The sequence below is a fragment of the Synchiropus splendidus genome, chromosome 3 (genome assembly GCF_027744825.2).
Source record: "Synchiropus splendidus isolate RoL2022-P1 chromosome 3, RoL_Sspl_1.0, whole genome shotgun sequence".
Lineage (NCBI taxonomy): Eukaryota > Metazoa > Chordata > Actinopteri > Syngnathiformes > Callionymidae > Synchiropus > Synchiropus splendidus.
Window position 1 is genome coordinate 18,238,221 of NC_071336.1, and position 18,787 is coordinate 18,257,007.

The following is an 18,787-nucleotide window of genomic DNA, read 5'->3' on the forward strand; positions in this document are numbered from 1 at the left end:
TTGACCATAGCTCCTGCAGTAAGAACATCAATCTCACAAATGTTCAGCCTGTCGATACAGCTGCTCTTTATTAATGTATTATTCAGTCATGACCTTTGGCCCCCAACCTACAGCACCCACTCCGCTTTCCAATCCCATCAGCAATAAGAATCTCTTCAATTGATGCAGCTGCCCTTTTAAACCCCGGCAATAAATATCTGACGCTAACAAGACACAGCGGGCGTTTATCAACCGTTAATCAGCGTCTGAGAGACGATGCTCCAGTGTGTTTGAAGGAGTGAATTCAGCCGTACAACATAACCGACGTGAAGGGTAACATCAGACCATGTTCAGTCAATAGTGATTGCTGATTTGTAGCAGCAACTCAAACGCTTCTAAATGTGCAGGAACATTTCGTTAGCATCAATTCATTCATACAGGGAACTGAATTTGTTTCAATGCAGCATCCGATTCTGCTGCTTTGATGTGGACCCTGTGTTATGACCCCAGGGTCACATTGCTTTTTAACAGAGAAGGCTGCAGTTTTTGCTTCCTGCAGTGTGTGGTTGTGGGCGTGGCCAGATGGAGGCAGATTTGCTGGAGCCGGAGTGCAGCCTTCCAGAGGGTGTGGAGACATCTACAAGTACCTGTCGCTGCTGCCTGCTCTCTGTCTCTCTCGCTCTCTCTCTTCGCCTACCACTCCCAAGCCAGCAGCAGGTGTTGCTCTGTGCTCCTGTGATAGTTCTTTGGTGTTGGTGTTGCTCAGAGTTAGTTCATTCAGAGTTTTTGTTTTGTTCCTTATTGTCATTGCATTTTATTTGCGTTAAATCCCTCAATTAAGTGCCAACAAGCTGAGTTTAGTTGATGTGAAGAACTTTTGGTTTGCCATTTGTAATGTACAGCAGTCAAGTTTTTACTTGAGTTTTGTTTAAGAACCTAGCCATTTGTGATTCGAGGGGGAGGGGGCATTTGTTTCATGGACACAATCATGTTGCGTCCACCTCCCCCCAAGACTGGGGACATAACACCTATCATCACCGTTTCCTCTTGTTGTGTTCACATAGCAGTCTCACCTGAAACAGCTTGAACATTTTTAAAAAGTACATACTGAGTGACCACATACCAAAAATAAATCAAAAGTCATATGTCAGTCTGCCTCAGAACAATCTGGTACTCATAAAATTCAGTTTAGCGACGCGTATTTTTTTGGACGTCAATGTGGCCAGACGTCATCGAAATAGAGCGGCGCAATAATTGGGAAAGTGTTCCCCCTAGTGGTGATATAAATTCTGCAATTTTCGTTCGCTCGTCGTTCGGTCTTTTTTTCCCCAAGACAAAAAACACACAAAAAGTACGAAAGCGTCTTTATAAACAAACAAATATCAAATTTCCCACTTCAGAGCATAATCACCAATGTTGGCAGTGACTGTCACATGACTTATTCCATTGCACAAACTTAACTTCATTTTCCTTTCCTGCCATCTATCAGAGAAAATCAGACGCTACCTCGTTGAAGTTAAATAAACACAAACATCATTTTATCATTATGGTCCTTCGTGACGGATGGTGGAAAATGCTGTCTTGATGCTTCAATATATTCTCGTTCATCACAAAAAAAAGACTCATTCAATATTAATGTGGCTATAGCAATATTGGTCCAAACCTTGTAAAACGTGTGGGGAATAGTTTTCTTTGCAGACCCACCATTTTTAAAATACTAGGTGATGTTACACTTACAAAAATATGTCTCTTGTATTGCACGGAATGGACAAATAATAGTAATAATTGAAAACAGGTGTGTATAACACAACTGACCATTGGGTTATTCACCTCAGTCCATTAAATAAACCAAGAGCTTAAAATTAACAAGAAACCCCAACTCTGTGTCCTGATGTTTTCATGTCCATATTCATTTTAAAATGAACTCTAACTTCGATAAAAACCATTGAAACACGACTTATGCTTCTGAACTGGTCAAACAATAATTTGATCCAGTGATTCCAATAAAGAGATGTAAGACTGGCAAATGGAAATAAGTGAACATGGAATAAAATAATGATGCCATTTACACGTACATGTATAAAGAAAGGATGCGTTCACATCCTTCATATAATCAACATCAAATCAGTGCATTCAAGAGCCATACTACAGAACCTCAGTAGTATTCATTTCAAATTGTTCCCGGTCAAACATGATGAATATTATAAACTCCCTGATCAGTTTCCCCAAAATAAACTAGCCAAAACTGCCTCTACACTGTTGTCCTAATGTGTTCACTTTTACCACAAGAAAGATGATCTGACCCACCTGTTTGGAAAGACCCCAGATGAGCTGGGAATTAAGTTGTAAAGAAATGTGGCTCTCAAAATTTGGAATGAATGAGGATGTCAAGAAATTACTATTACTGGGACATGGAAGAGAAACTAAATAAAAGCCAACCTGGCTCATTGTTTCTCACCGGTAAGGGCAGGTTGGAAGAGAAGGACTGAATTCTCACTTTTCTCAGACTCCACAGTCATTTGGTTTGTCTTGGAGTCTGCGGGTGAGGATGAGGACGGTGGAGAGACAGGCAACCGAAATGTGGAAAAGCAACTGCCAGACGTTTCTGAAGCCGAGCAGATAAACGTTGCACAGGACGATCACACCCAGCAGAACCAAAGCTTTGACAGTCTTTTGGCAAGTGTGGAAGAGATACAGGTGGCACTGAGACAGGAGACAGTTGTAAGACACATAATACTAATATTCACAAAAGATGAGCGAAATGCATTTACCTGTAACACACAGGAGACAAATGCCAGAAAGAAAGCCACAACATTCCACATTCCTTCATAATCATCCTGAGATATGAAGAGGAAAGACATATTATTCATTTCTATGCCAAACGTCACATCTTCTACAGTACAGTGATCCAAATATGAGGCAGCATTTAAGAACATTCACTAGATAGCCAAGTCTTTATGGCATATTTGTTTGGTATCTACCGCCCCCTAGTGATCGTTATTAGCAGGCACGCTTTTGAATCATAGGAGCATGTTCACCCATCCGAGGTCAGGATAAACATGCTGTAAAATCTTTGGCTTAGTATATAAGTACTAAGCATATACACCACAAATAGTGTACATTGGGTTAATCACTTTGCACCTCTCAGCTAGCATCCCAACTTTTGATAGTTACTGAATAAACTATGGCAAAAATGAGATGCAATTGGGATAAAATCTCAGGTTCTCACCTGGAATGTGTTCTCGAGAAGATGTACTCCACGAATCATGTTCAAAGACGCACACATGATATTAAGTACAAGCGATAGTATTCCTGGGGCTGTCACCCGTTCAAGTTTTACATTCTGGCCTGTAAAACAGCATGTGTGATGTGAGTACATCATTTCATACACTGAACTGAACTGAGTTGTTAGTGTAGAGTACTTCTGATAACAGTTGCCTTACCAGCAGCAGCAGCAGGCTCCAAATGCCCATTAGCCGCTCCGTTTGTTAACTCCACATCTTCTAAAGTTAGAATGTGTGGTGGATGCAACACCAACTCCTCCTGAACTTCTGTCAAAGTGATCTCCAGAGTTGGTCCGCCGCATCGGTCATACTGTTGCTTCAGCTTCTGGATATTGCCATCTGCCAATGAAACAGCCAATTTAAGATTCACCGGTCTGACACAAACTCAATATTACTATTCCCCCAAAAAGAATGTGAAGAAGACAGTGTACGAACCAAATTCTAAAAACGGATATGGTCTGGCTGCCGAGGCAACGGCTGTAGGATTGTAACAGGCTGTGAACTCCCACCGTAGATCCTCCAGAAAGCAGAAAGCCTTGGCAGCAGGGAGGATGTTGTGACACACGCTCATGTAAGAAACACCATCTGATGTGACGAAGCTGACCAGGTGAGGACAGAGGAGAGCGTTTTATAAAAAGACTCAGCTTTGATTTGGTATTAACTGCGTATAACAACCACTGTTGAGGTCTTACTAAATATTGAGCTCCTGGCCTCGGACTGCTGCTCGGTCAGGAAACCGGGCCAGAGCCTTACTGATGGTCCGGAGCTGCTGCTTCCTCTCCTGCAGCTCTCGATTATGTTGGAAGTCGGTCGAGGCTGAGAGGGGGAGTCCATCCCTGACCCGAGCCACAAAGGCGAACAAGATCAAAGACATCGTGGTCCGGATCCATGGGGAACACACAGTCTGCATGAGTTGATGAGATAAACAAGTAAGATACTTTAATACACATTAGCACCTGACACCCAGTGATATTTTTATCTTGCAAGTGAGGCTACTGCTCACAGCCAGAAATCCCTGCGAGGCTATTCATCTAGTTTATATAATTATTTGTGTTGAAAGTAAAACACCTTTAAATATGTGGTGGATGTAAATTTTGCTGCTCATATTTGGTATTTTGAAACAACTGACAAAATAAATACTTAATGTATTGAAATAGAACATTTTAGCCAATGTCTCATACATCACACAATCGCTGATGTTTTCATTTACAATTGATCCAGTATTTTGACAAATAACATTTACCTTTTTTTATCCAATGCACAGTTTATGGTGTTTTACAACATAAATTCATTAATCGTTTCCTTGGTTAAATACATGCATAACAACAGCTATCTGTCCTGTTGAGTTAGATAGATTGACGTGTTACCTCATCATTCTGTATTTAAATGACAATAAATAACCCATAAAAAACCCAATTTTATCGAACACTAGCGCAATAGTGAAACGGAATCTAGGGGCAGTCGCTTTAAGTTTAGCAGGTGCATTGTGAGTTAGTGGCTACCTCAGTAACTCCTATTCTTTACAGTAGGCAGCCGAAATAATATTCATATTCTATTCATGCTAAAGTAATCGTTCACGTCAACACGTTTTAAATCATTTTTGCTCCTTACCTCTTTATCATGGGTTGCATGCTGCACCTTGTTGTGGGTCAGTGTTTATCTTATTGCAACATTGTGCTGAAGCCAGATAGATCTGATCAGCGAAATTAAGTGCTTAATATAATTTAGGCTGAGATCGAGTCAAATATAGACGACCTGGACGGTCTGTTTAAACAAATATGTGCTAAGATCTCAAGTAGCGAACGAGCTAACTTCTTCCTCCTAGAACAAAACCACAACAAATCAGCTACGGAACGTCGGAGAGGTCAAGAAACGCGCAAACACAGTTCCGCGGACTTCGTTCCGAAAAGGAGCAAAGCGTCGACCTTCGGTGACTAGCTGATAAACCCAGCTAGCTACTGTACAAAGGTTAGTTTGTCCTCAATAGTTTACATCAGATGATACACCTGGGCGCTGTTTTGTGCCAAAGGAGTCGATTTCCATGGATAATCACGCGCTAGTTAGCGAAGTTGAGCTAACCTTAGCAGCGCCCTGAGCGTTAGCATCGAAAGTGTGTGTTTACTCACGTTGTGTGTGGGTGGCGTCCATTGTTTGATGATTTTAAAGTGTTGTTTCCATTCTTTCAATAAACATAGCTGCATTAGTTTGCCATCCTTTGCTAAAATGAAGCCTCTATACCGAGCTGCACTTCCCCATTCTTGCTTAGTTGATGTTACCGTTAAGACTCGTATTCCTTCATGGCTATATGGACCTCACCTATATGGTCCTCACCAAGGGGAGGAGGCTCACCATGTCACATCTCGACAAGTCTCCCATAACTATTGGGTTTGAAGTCCAATCTGGATGGTCTTTTTCATCGATAGTACGTTTTATGTTGGAGCAGATGTGAAATACGTTTTGTATTTTATTATTTATTATTGTATTTTATGAAGCGTAATTATTTTTGTATTGGCTCGTTCCATGACAAGCATAAATAACTATTTTTTTAGAGTTGAACAAACATACCAAGTTCAAAGTTGATAATTTCAAAATTACAATTTGCTCCAATTTTGCTGCTATTGAGTTGCGTCTGTCTGAGATTTGTTGATCTCTGTACACCTAAAGCAAAGGTCATTAATAAAAGGAATATAGTGTGCCTTTACAGTTCAGTACCAAAATAAACACCTCCACTTCTAATGAACGCATTCATGAAGTTAAATCTATTTTTAAAATAGAGAACAGTTGAAGCTTAACTACTGTCATTTTAAGACCATACCTTAAATAGTGTAGAAAGTTATTGCATTGACATTTGGTTCTCTTAATATAGAAATCTAGTCAGGCGTCCGTGTGAGCATTTGTCATTCTTTAATAGGAGAACCACTCTGGCTGACAAGGTCAAAGAGTGATGTTCATTCCTGTGCACTGCATTACCAAGCACTTTTTGTTGTAGACATTATCTAAAATCAACAATATTTGGTGTTAGCGCAGAAGTATTTATAGGCATTCAACAATGTTGTCGCTCTCATACATCACTCCAATGTTCTGTATTTTTGCAGTGTGCCAAGACTATCCATTGGCAGTGTTACTGTTAATATGTGAAATTGGCCAACTGCTATATTTTAGGTTGAGCTTTAGTGGAATGTGTTGTTTCAAGCATTCGTGTTCCAGCTCAGTTGCATGAAGCATCTGAACAAAATATTTTAAAGTGAAACCAATAGCTCCCGACTCCAAGTAAAAATGCTTCCTCTTGCCTTCAATTGCAATTGTCTACGAGTCTGCAGTATTGGCCAAAACACATCCACAAGGTCTATCGGGAACTTACGTGTGACATAGATTTCATCAATACATGATCTCCCAATAACAACCCAAAAACATCCCATAACAACATTCATTGAATGTAATGATTGAATCTCAAGTTTATCTTTTTTTTTTCATCTCTAAAAGTATTTTGCTTCAGTAGCTTTCTTTTTAGCTCATTGCTGCTCAAGCATTAAGATTTGGTTAATGAAATTCACACAGGCGAGCTTTTACTTTTAGGATTTTGCATATTCTACATTTCCCTATGTACGCTGATCCATGTCCCTGTCAGCCTCTCTTCTCGTGCGGTGCTTTCCGAAACTCTCTTCAACGTGCACAACTTAAGGGCTTGCATTTCTGTAAAAATCAGTGAAGAAACAATAGCGTGTTATGAGATTCCTGCTTAGCATATTTCTTCTTCTTAAATATTAGGTCACCTGGACTTTGATCACCATGGGGGTGAAAGACCGCCCTCAGTGTTACTTTGATGTTGAGCTCAACAGGGAACCAGGTAAGACAATTTTATTTCTTTTGAAAGGTAAACTGGTGTTCTTGTAAATCCCATTCCCAATTGCTTACACTTTTCGCCTTGGAGAAAGTGGAAAACATGTGACCTAATATTCTACATAAGCAAATATAGTCTACTAAAAACTGACAGAAAGATGGCAAGTAGCAGTTCTCAGCCCTCGGGATTAAATAATTTCAAGTCAAGAGTTTTGTGTGTGTAAATATGTTATATTATCGAAATTTAATGTGAACTGTAAAAAGAAGTTATTTTATGCTTTGCAGTTGGGCGGATTGTCTTTCAGCTTTTTTCAGAAATTTGTCCTAAGACCAGCAAAAACTTCCTCTCTCTGTGCACCGGTGAGTCACTTCCAAGGGATAATTCCTTTTTATGATACCAGACACTGAGTTCTGTCATGGACTTCTAAGGTTTTATTCTTTTGTAGCTGGCTTTGGCAGAGGATCCCTGGGCATTCCTTTGCAAAATATGTGATATTATTACACCATCTGGTTTGAACTCTGAAAGTGTCCTTCTGCTTTTGGGCCAGGTCACATTAGCATGAGACACATGAATTTGCTCCAGTCTGTGCAGCAAACCTGTGTTTTTATTTGGTGTCTTTGGCAAATGATCAGGCTTATCACCCGATCAAAAGAAACGGTAACTAGGTAGCAGTGCAATAATTTCAGCTCCTTAATATTTAATTCCTGACCTGTAATTCATGACTATGCAAACCAGGCTCACTAGCAGGTTAGGAAGGAATTGTTTTGTATTGTCCGTAGTGTGCCATGTCCTGGTCTAATGTCAATGGCCATGTTAATTGACCTGTCAAGCTTTATCTACCACATTATTCTTCAAAACTGGTGAACAGCTTTGATACTACACAAATTCGAAGGGCTTTGGTGGATTATTTTGAATGACATTTTCAAGTCTCTATGCTGTTCTACCCTTATTCTAAATTATGCCGGATAGTTAAATGAGACAACCCTACAATTGTGCTGACATTTTAATAGTCTTACTTGGTTGCAAATGTTAGCTCACAGTGTCTTTTTTGCACAGCAAACATGCGTTTTACTTTCTCACGACTTATTTTTTTCCTTCAGGTGAAAAGGGAACTGGCAAACTTACTGGGAAAAAGTTGTGCTACAAAGGCTCCACTTTTCACAGAGTTGTTAAAAACTTCATGATCCAGGGAGGTGACTTCACGGAAGGTAAAAACACTACATTCATATTCTTGTACTGTACAAATATTCTTAACCAGAACAGGTGAAAACCGCAACCTTTTTTTAACAACCTGGGAAGTTCACCTTCACACCTCAATGGTGGATTTGTAATCCGTCCCACGCAACAAACCTAAATATGGCATTAAACTGGGCCCAGGCTGTGTGCAGAGGTGGCTCTGACTGAGACAGTTTTGATGATTACATACTGTATATTTATTATATCAGGTTGATGCCTCGGAATTTTTGAGGTAAACCTTTGGGCCGTATGAAAAGAAGAGTTGTGTCATTAAAAGCTGTGGTTTTTTTCAGCATGTGTATCTTATTCTTCTGTCTTTAGTTTTTTAAACCTTCTAATCGTTTCCCAAAAATGTTCATTGCTTGTTTCTAATGATATGTTGATTTAAAAATATTTTTTGTCTCCTACTTTTATCATTGTTTTGCCCCAAACATTATTATGTTTTCCCATTTGGTGTAATTGTATTTATTTTTGATTTTGCCTGTTTATGTAATTCCTGGTGGTATACTGTACATGAAGAATTTATGATATACTTCTTAAACTATTTGCATTTTCTTACATTTAATATTATAATTCTGTGCTTTGAATATGTGAACGACATTTTAATTATTTCTTTACTCTTATCTCTGTAGGAAATGGGAGAGGAGGAGAATCCATATATGGGGGCTACTTTGAAGGTAACCTGAAGTCAGCTAGCAACAAATTGTCTAATAGGTTAAGGGCATCAAACCCTTGCATGGAACTGCATGTTTAGCAATGTTTTTATATTGATAATTTACATGTCATTTATGAATCAAGTATGTTAGTATGCTGACTCTTCTGACATTCAATTCTCAAGTAGTAGTGCTATCTTCTCGTTCTCCTTTTTACCAATTCAGCATGGAGACTAGGCATTCTATTTTTTTAAAAGGTAAAGTGTTCCTGCCTAAAATTTTCAACGTTCTTTTATTTATAGAGTGGTCTTTTGCAAAATGAGAAGGTAAGAGATGTACACGGCTCAGTAACACTTGTTAACATTGTCCCCACCACCCTCCTCAGTCAGTTTTCCAAACCGTGCAAATTTTTTGCAGTGCTGCAAATGAAAATTTGTACAGGGCTGACTGGCTTTTCAACTGGATGTACTTCTTTTCTTTTTCAATACAGATTCTACTGTCTTTATTTTATTTAGTTCCAGATTCATCATTCAATTGATAGTGGATAATAATGTTAAAAGCATGCAGGTCTTAGGAATTTTACTTGCAATTTTAAGGGGAAAAGGATTCAATGTCAGGAATGATTGTAGTAGTTAATAAACTTGTTTTTAATGCTACATTTATTAGCTTGTTCATAGAAAACAGTGATTTTGTTTCATAGCATGTAATCACTTTTTTTTTTTTTGGAAGATTCTCAAAAGGCCATTCATTCGATAGCCTTCAAGAAATTGCATGTCATAGTTCTGCTTTTGCTTTTACAGTGAATTGTCAGATGTACTCTAAAGTATAATTTGTCACATCATTTGGGTAGAGTATTTAGACAGGAGAGCTGATCATTGTTAAAATACATGATGAGGTGATCATTTGAGCGATGAGTACTTGGCAAAATAAGTGGAAAAATATGACTTTTTAAAGCTCTTTGGTTTGTATGACATAGCTACATATGTAGTCAAATAGAGTTTTTTTCTGTTTTTTACTTGCCTTGAACATTGTAGGGAGGACTCATAATGGCCTCCTGCCGGATGTGCGACTTATTGTGACTGATATGTTTGTTTAAAGATCAGTTAGTTTGCCATTGTGACTAGAGGGAGCTGATGATGTTGATGGATGGAAATGTCCTGTCAGGAACAGGTGGTGACAGTTGGAGGCCAGTCGCATAATACGTAAATTAGAATGCCTTTATTCTTCACATAAGTGGGAAAATTTGCTTGTTACAGCAATATAGCAACAATAAAGACATTAAAGACAGCACGATGTATTTGAGGTGAAGCATTTTAAATATAACTCTGGTGCCAGGAAAATTAATTGGTAGTGAGCCATTTGCAATATTTACAACGAGGGATGAGATGGATGGCGTGGTTTAATTTGCACTTAATACTGAATTTATTTTAAGTCTTGGAATAAATATCTGCTCTTAATTTAGCAGTGATGGACAAATAAGTTTATGCATGAGGTAAATAAACAAAAAGACAAAAGTCATTGGGGGCTATTGTTACATTTTTACAGAGCTGAACTTTCTCGCTGTCCCAAGTACTAACATATAATCCTCATCATGCAAGCGTGCGCACACAAGTGAGCCTCCTGCTTTCTCTGCCTGACAGATGAGAACTTCACTCTCAAACATGACAAAGCCTTCCTGTTGTCCATGGCCAACCGAGGAAAGGACACCAACGGTTCACAGTTTTTCATGTGAGTTTTATTCATCCCCTATTGGGTTTTGAAGTTGGCGACAGCTAGGACTGGACAATATTTACAAAATGAGTCTTTCGACAAAAAAACAAATAAATAATAATGATAATAATCAATATAAAATCAAGATTTCAGAATCATTCTGAAATCTGAAAATCTGAATTGTAAGTTAGTATACATGTTGAGTATAAGGGTGCAACTGATCCCTGGAGATCAACAATCAATCGCACACTCATTTCTCCACTTCCATTTCTGCTCTTCTACTCGGGCCTTCAGCCTTATGATGGGTCTGAGTAAACCGCTCAAGGACATTTGCTATGCATTTGTTACTTCATATTGTGTCACAATATTGTGCAGCCCTACTGTCAGTCCCTTCATATGTGTTTAAAGTGCCATCATCAGCAACCCCTCAGTTGTAATTCAAAGTGCAGAGAAACATGGTTTCAATATTTTTTACCTAAAATGTGTTACATTCTTTCTCTTGCCGTTTTTGTAAAATTTACAGAATCTCTAACATCCTGCTCTTCTAAGGTAATGTGTCTCCAAGGCTGTGTTTCTCTCTCTCTTCTCCAAATTCTCTTTTCACTCCCTTTTTTTTTATTTGGAAATAAATTCAGTCAACACTTAACCTTATGTGTGCATTAGTCAAAGTCACGAATGAATTCAGGTGATGCCAGATTTTGTTCAGTAAAATTGTCTACTTGGAAAAGAAATCCACGATAGCTTTACTGGTCACAATGTTTACAGTTTTACACTGTTTTTACAGCTGAAATGTCAACTTAAATTAAGGTTAAGACATCCCCTCATATTCCTGATTGTACTTTTCCTTTTAATTAAAAAGTTCCAAATTTTGCACTGAAGAAAGAATTTGGACTGGACGGCCTTTGTTCCTCATTCTTGTCCATTTCTCTTTTCTTTCATGGTTCCTGTGTCCTCGATTGACCTTTCTGGCTGGAATGCTTGATTTCCGTCTGTAGCACCACTAAGACAGCACCACATCTTGATGGGTAAGTACTAAGTTTTAAGCATTGTCCTTTCAGATGGTGAATGAACCTGTTCTCTCGGATCTTTCCCCAGAGTTCATGTCGTGTTTGGTCTTGTCATCTCCGGCTTCGAAGTCATAAAGAAAATTGAGGGATTGAAAACAGACTCCGCGAGCCGACCCTACGCTGATGTGAGAGTGGTGGACTGTGGTCAGCTGATTACCAAATCTGCCAACGATGGTGAATATAATCTGAATGTAGCTACATGCCATCCTGTATCCTGGCGTGCCTGGTTTAAGTCATACAATGCTTTTCAATGGGCGACACTAACACATTTCAATTCACGTCCTAAGTGTGTTACAGTAATACTTTCATAGCTACAATGCTGGGTGTATATTTGTCTAGACTTGGTAGCAGAGTAATTTCAATGGGGATTATATTAGATTCCATTAGATATTAGATTTGTTCTTTATTCTTCGAATGTAGTAGTATTGAAATATTTGTATCTTAAAATCAGATTGGTGGAATACTTTCTTATTCACTTGATTTGATCTCGATTAACTTTTTGAACATTTATCATAAAATAAACAACCACAGTGTTCAAGAAATCCTTTATTTTGTCCTTTAGTTCTCGAAGGCAAGCGAAAAAGAAGCTCTTGTTCTGTGGATTCACGAGACTCGTCACCCCGCTTCTCATCTTCAGCCAACTCTGGAAGCGAATCTGATGAAAAGAAAAAACGTGAAAAGCACAAGAGGCAAACTAAGATCAAAAAGTCTAAAAGGAAAAGAAAAGCAACAAAAACTGAGCCAGAAAGTGAAGCTTTCACTCTTCTGCCACTGTAAGTTTAGCATAATTGACGGTTGTGTTATTATTGTTGCATGAAAACATCAAGGTTTTTGTGTGACGAAAGCTCTCACAGTCCTGTGGATAAAGAGTTGCTGGAAAAAGAAGTGGGAGAAGAGAAGGAGCAGGGTGGCAAACGAGAGAAGCCCGTAGTTAGACCAGAGGAAATTCCGCCGGTACCCGAGAATCGTTTCCTCCTCCGACGAGACATGCCCTCCAAGGAAGACAAAACAGACATGTAAGTATCAAGATTTTCCTCCCACTCGGTAAATGGACAATGGTATAATATTTTATTTTATGCTGTACAGAGTGGTGAAGGAGGAATTGACTCTTTCAACTGAACAGAAACCTGCTGTATCCAAGTCAGGACGGAAGATCAAAGGCAGAGGAACAATCGTATGTTTTTCTTTTCTGTTGGACAAAAGTATTTACATTGTTTCATTTTTGATATTGTTTATGGTCAACATCCAAGTTCTAAATTCTATATACAGCTCGACAAGAAAAATCTGTGGTTACTTCCATATTTGATGCCTATTTATCAGATGAAAGAGGAGCAGAATTGGTGACAACTCCCCTGACCCCCTAAGAATTTTTTTGGAAAAAGGATTTTCAACCAGTTAGGGTGGGGCGACAAAACTAGCAATATGCATCTTGAAATACATGTTCCTCAGTAGACCTCTGAGACTTTGACAGATAACAGTGCTACGCTGTGCTGACTCAGACCGGTCAGTGTTTGATGTGTGGCTCTGCCCCTGTGTGAAGACGCTTAGTTGAGGCTAAGGGTCTGATGTTTAAATAAGCATTGGCTGGGGGAAGATAAACATAAGTCATGGCTATCAAGGACTGAACCCACCTCCACGTGTATGCTATTTTCAGGCTACGATGCGACTGCTAACATTGTAATGAAACAGGGCTGCTCGTTTGGTGCTGTTGGACTGAGCGAATTGTCCATGTTGTATAGGGCTCTATCACCTGCTTGCCGCAGTGCATGTATAGTGGCATGCAGGGCTTTCGATGAACTTTCTGTTAACATGAAAATGACTTACTTCTTGCCAGGAAATATTTAGTTTATCCAAGAATAGTGAGTTGGTTTATGTAGTGATCTATATTGATATTGATTGAGTGGTAGGGCTCGGTTTGTTGCACAACTTTGTAATCCTGTTATGGTACTTTGCAGAGGTACCACACTCCGACCAGATCCAAATCACGCTCTGCATCTGTTGAGGAACGTGGCAGTAGTGAAACACCACCACACTGGAAGGAGGAGATGAAACGAACCAAAGTTTACCAGCCTCCAAGTGGAGAGAGGTGGAACAAAGGAGAGAAGTATGATTACATTTACTATTATGTATATTTATGTTTTAGTTAAATTAAAAAAAATCGTATTAGATTCTGGTCAATTTGAACCTGTGAAGTGTCACAATAGTGTCATATCCAAATACGTTGATCTGCTCAGGGCGCTTCATAATCAAATGAACCATATGAAATTCAGTAGCAAGTGGTGCAGCCTGGTTGAAAACCACAAAGAACTGTCCGAGCAATGTATTGATGATCATTTGCTGCTTATGACTTTGTAGCCTTGCAGTTGTTTATTCCAGCTTTAGCCTTTTCACACACTACTCCAGTACGCTATTACATTCATCTTGGGACAGTACAGGTGGAAAAAAAAACCTACTGGTTCATCATATTTGGTTGTTAAGTTATTACATTAAGTTCCATACTACTAACCAACTCTTTAGTTGTTGACGTACCCTTTCCGTGGAGTCACATTTTGCATATTTTCAAATAGAGACAAGTGCATATTCTTCCTTTAACATTTTTACAGATGGGATGACAGAAGTGACTCTGCATGGTCCAGGTCTCAACATTCGTCCCCCCACAGCTCTACCAGGTCCAGCAGTCATCATCAACACAAAAAGGAAAAGAAAAAAGCCAAACGAAAAAAGAAATCCAAGAAACGCAAGCATGTTAAAAAGAAGAGCACCAAAAGTAAGCCGCCTGAGCCCATACTCTCAGAAGGTGAAAGGTCACCATCATCAGAGAGGAGGTCGAGATTCTCACATTCTCGGTCACGTTCGACATCGAGCCTTGCTCAGCGTCGGCGCCAGACTTCTCCATCATATAGCAATTCTCGATCTTACTCTAGATCCTACACCGCGAGTCGATCAAGATCCCGTGGAAAATCCTGGTCTTATTCCAGATCAAAAAGTTTCTCTCGGTCTAGATCAAGGTCGTATTATCGTTCACGGTCCAGGTCTAGGTCTAGGTCCAGATTAAGGTCTAAGCACAGATACAGGTCACCGTCCTCTACCAGAAAGATGTCCAGATCCCCAAAACGGAAAAAATCTAGCAGGACGTCTCACAAACCAGCAGAGACTAAAGTACCAGCTGTTTCCAGGTCTCCTAAAGTAAGCGTCCCTGAACGGGCCCCTATAATCCCTATGAGTGACAGTCCACCTCCCTCTCGCTGGAAACCTGGCCAGAAACCCTGGAAGCCCTCTTACATAAATATTCAGGAAATCAAAGCAAAGGTATCTTCTCAAAGGACCACTCCTCCAGGCAAAACTGGTCTTGATAGCACAAAAAGTTCCCAAGCCTCAGCGAAACAAAATAACGTCCTCGATGAATCAGCGTGTGAAAGCAAACATGCGAGGCGTTCCCTCAGCCGCTCATCAAGAAGCAGGTCCTACAGCTGTTCGTACAGTCGCTCCAGGAGTAGAAGTTACAGTAATTCCAGGTCTCGATCGCCTCATCGTCTCAATAGCAGATCGTCTTCGTACAGCAGATCAGATTCTTACAACTCCGAGACAGGAAGTGGAAAAACAAAGAAACCATTGTCCGCTAGCATCGACAATCAGGAGGATTTGAGTGGGTATGGCACGATAAAGAGTGGTAAATTGGTGAATGTTGGCACTGAAGGTTCTCTCACTGAATCAGAAAGCAGGCGAGAGAAGGAAACTTTTCCAGTTATCACGCTTGACAAACTGAGTTGCCCCGTCAAGGCAGAGAGGCTTAAGGACAAGTTGGAGTGGGACAGTGACAGTGATAAACAGAGCCAAAGCAACAGTGCTACTCTTCCAAAACCACAGAAACAAAACACTTTGACCATCGATCAGAAGAGTTCCGGTGTCGCTGGATGGAATTCTGAAAGTGATTCCGAAAACGTAACAAAAACAGCAGTTGCTGTGTCAGATAAGGAGGAAGGCGAAGCAAGTTCAGAGTCCGACTCTGAAACTGTCGGGAAGCTGAATGAGGCTGTGAGCACTTTGGGACCCAAGAATGTGGCAGAAGATTCAGTGAAAGATGAAGAGACGCACAAACATAGAGGCAGGAAGAAAAGTAAACGTAAGCGGAAGCACAAGAGTAAAGGTCAGAGCAAGTCCAGTTCCCATCACAGCAAGTCAAAGAAGTCCAAGAAGAAACACCAGAAACAGAAGACAATGTTCCACTGGCAGCCACCTTTAGAGTTTGGAGAGGAGGAGGAGGAAGATGAGTCCAAGCGTGAGAGACCAAGTCCTAGCAAGGGTGTGAAAGAGCGTCCCAGTGCAGAGGTGGGTCATGGAGTCTCTACGATTAGGCATTCCACTCAGGAGAATAGTAGGGCCAGACATGGGACAGTCCAAAGTGCAGGAAAAGACACAAAACCAACCGGTCCTCATGATTCACTCGGTCAAAGCAGTGGTCATGAAGGGAACTTGAACATCAAGCAGGAGTCCGATATGGACATCTGCACTCCTGAGCATGAAAATATGCTTGAGACTCCAGTAGGGCACAATTCCAACAACAGGAACCTTTCTGAACCAACGCAAGCTGCACCAGTGTCCAACACAGCCTGCAAAAATGAGCCCATGACAACAGAGGTTGTGGGACGGAGACAGGAAGTGGAGGATGTAAAACCATTAGGTTCTGCAATAAATTTCAAATGGAAGCCTTTAGAAGGAATGGCATCACTTCAAAGGTCGGCTCCATCCGTCACCCTGAAAGCTAGTCAGCTTGAACTCAGTCAGTCCTCCGCTGCGCCACAGGGAGTACGAATGGAGATCAAAACCAGCAGTAGAGTCCGACCAGGATCCTTATTTGATGAAGTGCGTAAGACTGTGCGTCTCAATCAGAGGCCTAGAAACCAGGAAAGCTCAAGCGGTGAGAGCTCAGCCTCCATGGAAAAGTCAAGGAGCAAGTCACACACAACTTCCCCGCGAAGGTCCGCGACCAGGAAGTCTCGATCCGCTTCCAGTCACAAATCCAGAACCAGAGGCTGGTCCCACTCCAGCAGCAGGTCCAGAAGTAGATCCTCCAGTTACTACTCCAGGTCAGAGTGCAAAGCTTTTGTCACACTTGGGTTTGACAAACTTTAACACTGATATTCTTACAACAGCCGTAGCAGGAGTCGACACAGACATGACAGAGGACGTTCACGCAGCAGCACCTACAGAAGCTACCGAAGTCACAGGTATGCTGTGAAATATTGAATGTACGTCGTAGGTCACGTTATGATTGCCAATATGAAGAAACCTCATACTACAAAATATACATGTTTATGTTTGTTCTTCTAACTTTCAGCAGGACATACAGTAGAAGTCACTCAAGAAGTCATTCGTACAGTCGATACAGGAGGTCAAGGTTTGTCACATGTGCTTCTAAATCAGAATGTCTATGTTCTTTTGCTTGCTAAGAGAGCACAGAGCAACTATTAAAAGAATGATGAAACACTGTGGCTGACCAAGAACCACTTCTGCTTTAGTACTGGAGGATCTTCAGGTCCCTCAGTCTGAGTTGACTATATGTGACAAAAGTTGTATGGTTCACTCACCATGTCGAGCACGGACTAGTTTAAGTTGAATAAAGTCTACATCTCATGAGTGAGTCTGAAAGGTCTTGAAAAAGAGTGTCGCAGCTCAAGAGTTCTGAAAGCATTGTGGCTCTGTGTTAATTTAGGTCAGTGTCCTCTGAAAGTTATACCAGCCGAAGTCGCAGTGTAAGCAGAAGACGAGGCCGTCAAAGAAGCGACAGCTACAGGAGTTCAGACCGAACATCATGGTAAGGTTCTGATCCGACCTATTGGTTAGTTGTCAAGTATTAGTGATATCAGTTGGTAAACTCACTGGACTCATCTGTTCACTAATTCCAAAATTAACAACTACATTTGTGTATTTAATGTTTGTGCTTCAGTGTTTACAAAAAATGGGCTATCCTTCTCTCCCAATGATATTCTACCACTTTGTAAGTTACTGAGAAGTGAGACTTTTTGTCTGCAAAATTTGTTACCATCATTACATAAGAGCTGTAAACTCAAACTGTGCAACCGGTATGTGAAATGAAACCCTCCGTCTTCCACAGGTCCTACCGCTCCTCCAGTCGCAGCTCCTCCAGGCACAGGAGTCACAGCCGCAGCAGCCGGTACAGCTGAACGTTCATTTGGATTCTAATTAATGGGCTCCAAAAAGAAGATGCACCCGATGTTGTTGAGGTTCTGGGTGAACATGAATGTAACAAGTAGAAAATAAGGATGTAAAGCTTTTGTTGTGTTCTAACTGTAAATATATTTGTATTCCCTGATTTATATTACAGAAATGGTTTTATTAGCTCACAGAGTTCTCATTTTAACATGCAGTCGCAGCAATAATTCACTGTGGATTTGTTCCAGTGTTTTTATTTGAATTCATTTTGATACCCATTTGTTGAATGTCTGGCTGCACTCTGAGATACATTAGAGATCATTTCATTCAGTGGTTGTGAATGCTGACATAATAAATAACACCATATGACGCTTGCTTTTTTTCATTTTGTTGCACAACGAATAGTTTGAGATGTTCAAGACAGAAATGCTGTGGAATGAAGGTTGAAATTTTCAGGTTTTGACCCGCAAGAAGCATCGTTATCTTTAGTTTCAGTAAAAATGTTCATATAAATTGTAGTTTTGAGCAATGACCTTGTAAGTAGACAGTTTTCTATGGTATCGTCGACTATTTATTCGCCTTTACTCATAGTTTCATTGTATCAATTTTTAAGCATTAACGCACGACTAACGGTCGAACTCAGTGACCTCTGCACCTTTCCATGACTCTGACGTTGCACTTCCGCAAAAGCGCAGACGCGTTACCTTACGTCACCTGAGCGCGCGCGCTACGCACATCAAAACAAGCAGGTAGCGCACGCAAAGAAAATATGCGTCGGCTCGGAAAGTGGGTGTTTAAAAAAAAAAAAGCAGCGTGTCCCTTTAAAAGTGTCTGACAAAAAAC

At 40.4% G+C, this 18,787-nt stretch overlaps 2 protein-coding genes across 7 annotated transcripts; one reads left to right on the top strand and one right to left on the bottom strand.

The window, feature by feature from the left end:
* Window positions 1-1,280: 1,280 nt before the first annotated feature.
* Window positions 1,281-5,616, bottom strand: sec22c (SEC22 homolog C, vesicle trafficking protein). 2 transcript variants are annotated; one of them, XM_053859647.1, is made up of 7 exons: window positions 5,390-5,616; window positions 3,956-4,167; window positions 3,699-3,862; window positions 3,423-3,602; window positions 3,209-3,327; window positions 2,751-2,816; window positions 1,281-2,682 (listed from the first exon to the last, which is right to left on the bottom strand). In XM_053859647.1, exons 1-7 carry the CDS (start codon window positions 5,462-5,464, stop codon window positions 2,482-2,484), a joined length of 1,017 nt encoding a protein of 338 aa, XP_053715622.1. In that variant the 5' UTR covers window positions 5,465-5,616; the 3' UTR covers window positions 1,281-2,481. The 2 variants fall into 2 exon arrangements, with proteins under 2 accessions (XP_053715622.1, XP_053715623.1); XM_053859648.1 differs by lacking the exon at window positions 5,390-5,616 and adding an exon at window positions 4,875-5,107 and having other exon boundaries at window positions 1,284-2,682.
* nktr (natural killer cell triggering receptor) lies at window positions 5,066-18,298 on the top strand. Of its 5 annotated transcripts, none has more exons than XM_053859642.1 (17): window positions 5,066-5,231; window positions 7,032-7,110; window positions 7,389-7,463; window positions 8,205-8,312; window positions 8,973-9,017; window positions 10,634-10,721; window positions 11,699-11,728; window positions 11,799-11,944; window positions 12,333-12,543; window positions 12,616-12,786; window positions 12,857-12,944; window positions 13,726-13,874; window positions 14,374-16,857; window positions 16,924-16,998; window positions 17,109-17,168; window positions 17,484-17,585; window positions 17,886-18,298. In XM_053859642.1, exons 2-17 carry the CDS (start codon window positions 7,053-7,055, stop codon window positions 17,953-17,955), a joined length of 3,960 nt encoding a protein of 1,319 aa, XP_053715617.1. In that variant the 5' UTR covers window positions 5,066-5,231; window positions 7,032-7,052; the 3' UTR covers window positions 17,956-18,298. The 5 variants fall into 5 exon arrangements, with proteins under 5 accessions (XP_053715617.1, XP_053715618.1, XP_053715619.1 ...); XM_053859643.1 differs by having other exon boundaries at window positions 17,112-17,168; XM_053859644.1 differs by having other exon boundaries at window positions 12,625-12,786.
* Window positions 18,299-18,787: the final 489 nt, after the last annotated feature.

What these genes read in the sequence shown, in the direction of transcription:
- sec22c (XM_053859647.1), bottom strand. Translation starts at nt 5,464, where the DNA reads ATGCAGCTATGTTTATTGAAAGAATGGAAACAACACTTTAAAATCATC. An exon ending in TTCTCGAGAACACATTCCAG is followed by an intron (nt 2,817 to 3,208) that starts GTGAGAACCTGA and finishes TTCATATCTCAG; the next exon opens with GATGATTATGAAGGAATGTG. An exon ending in TTGTCTCCTGTGTGTTACAG is followed by an intron (nt 2,683 to 2,750) that starts GTAAATGCATTT and finishes CTCCTGTCTCAG; the next exon opens with TGCCACCTGTATCTCTTCCA.
- nktr (XM_053859642.1), top strand. Translation starts at nt 7,053, where the DNA reads ATGGGGGTGAAAGACCGCCCTCAGTGTTACTTTGATGTTGAGCTCAAC. An exon ending in AAGGAAGACAAAACAGACAT is followed by an intron (nt 12,787 to 12,856) that starts GTAAGTATCAAG and finishes TATGCTGTACAG; the next exon opens with AGTGGTGAAGGAGGAATTGA. An exon ending in TCAAAGGCAGAGGAACAATC is followed by an intron (nt 12,945 to 13,725) that starts GTATGTTTTTCT and finishes GGTACTTTGCAG; the next exon opens with AGGTACCACACTCCGACCAG.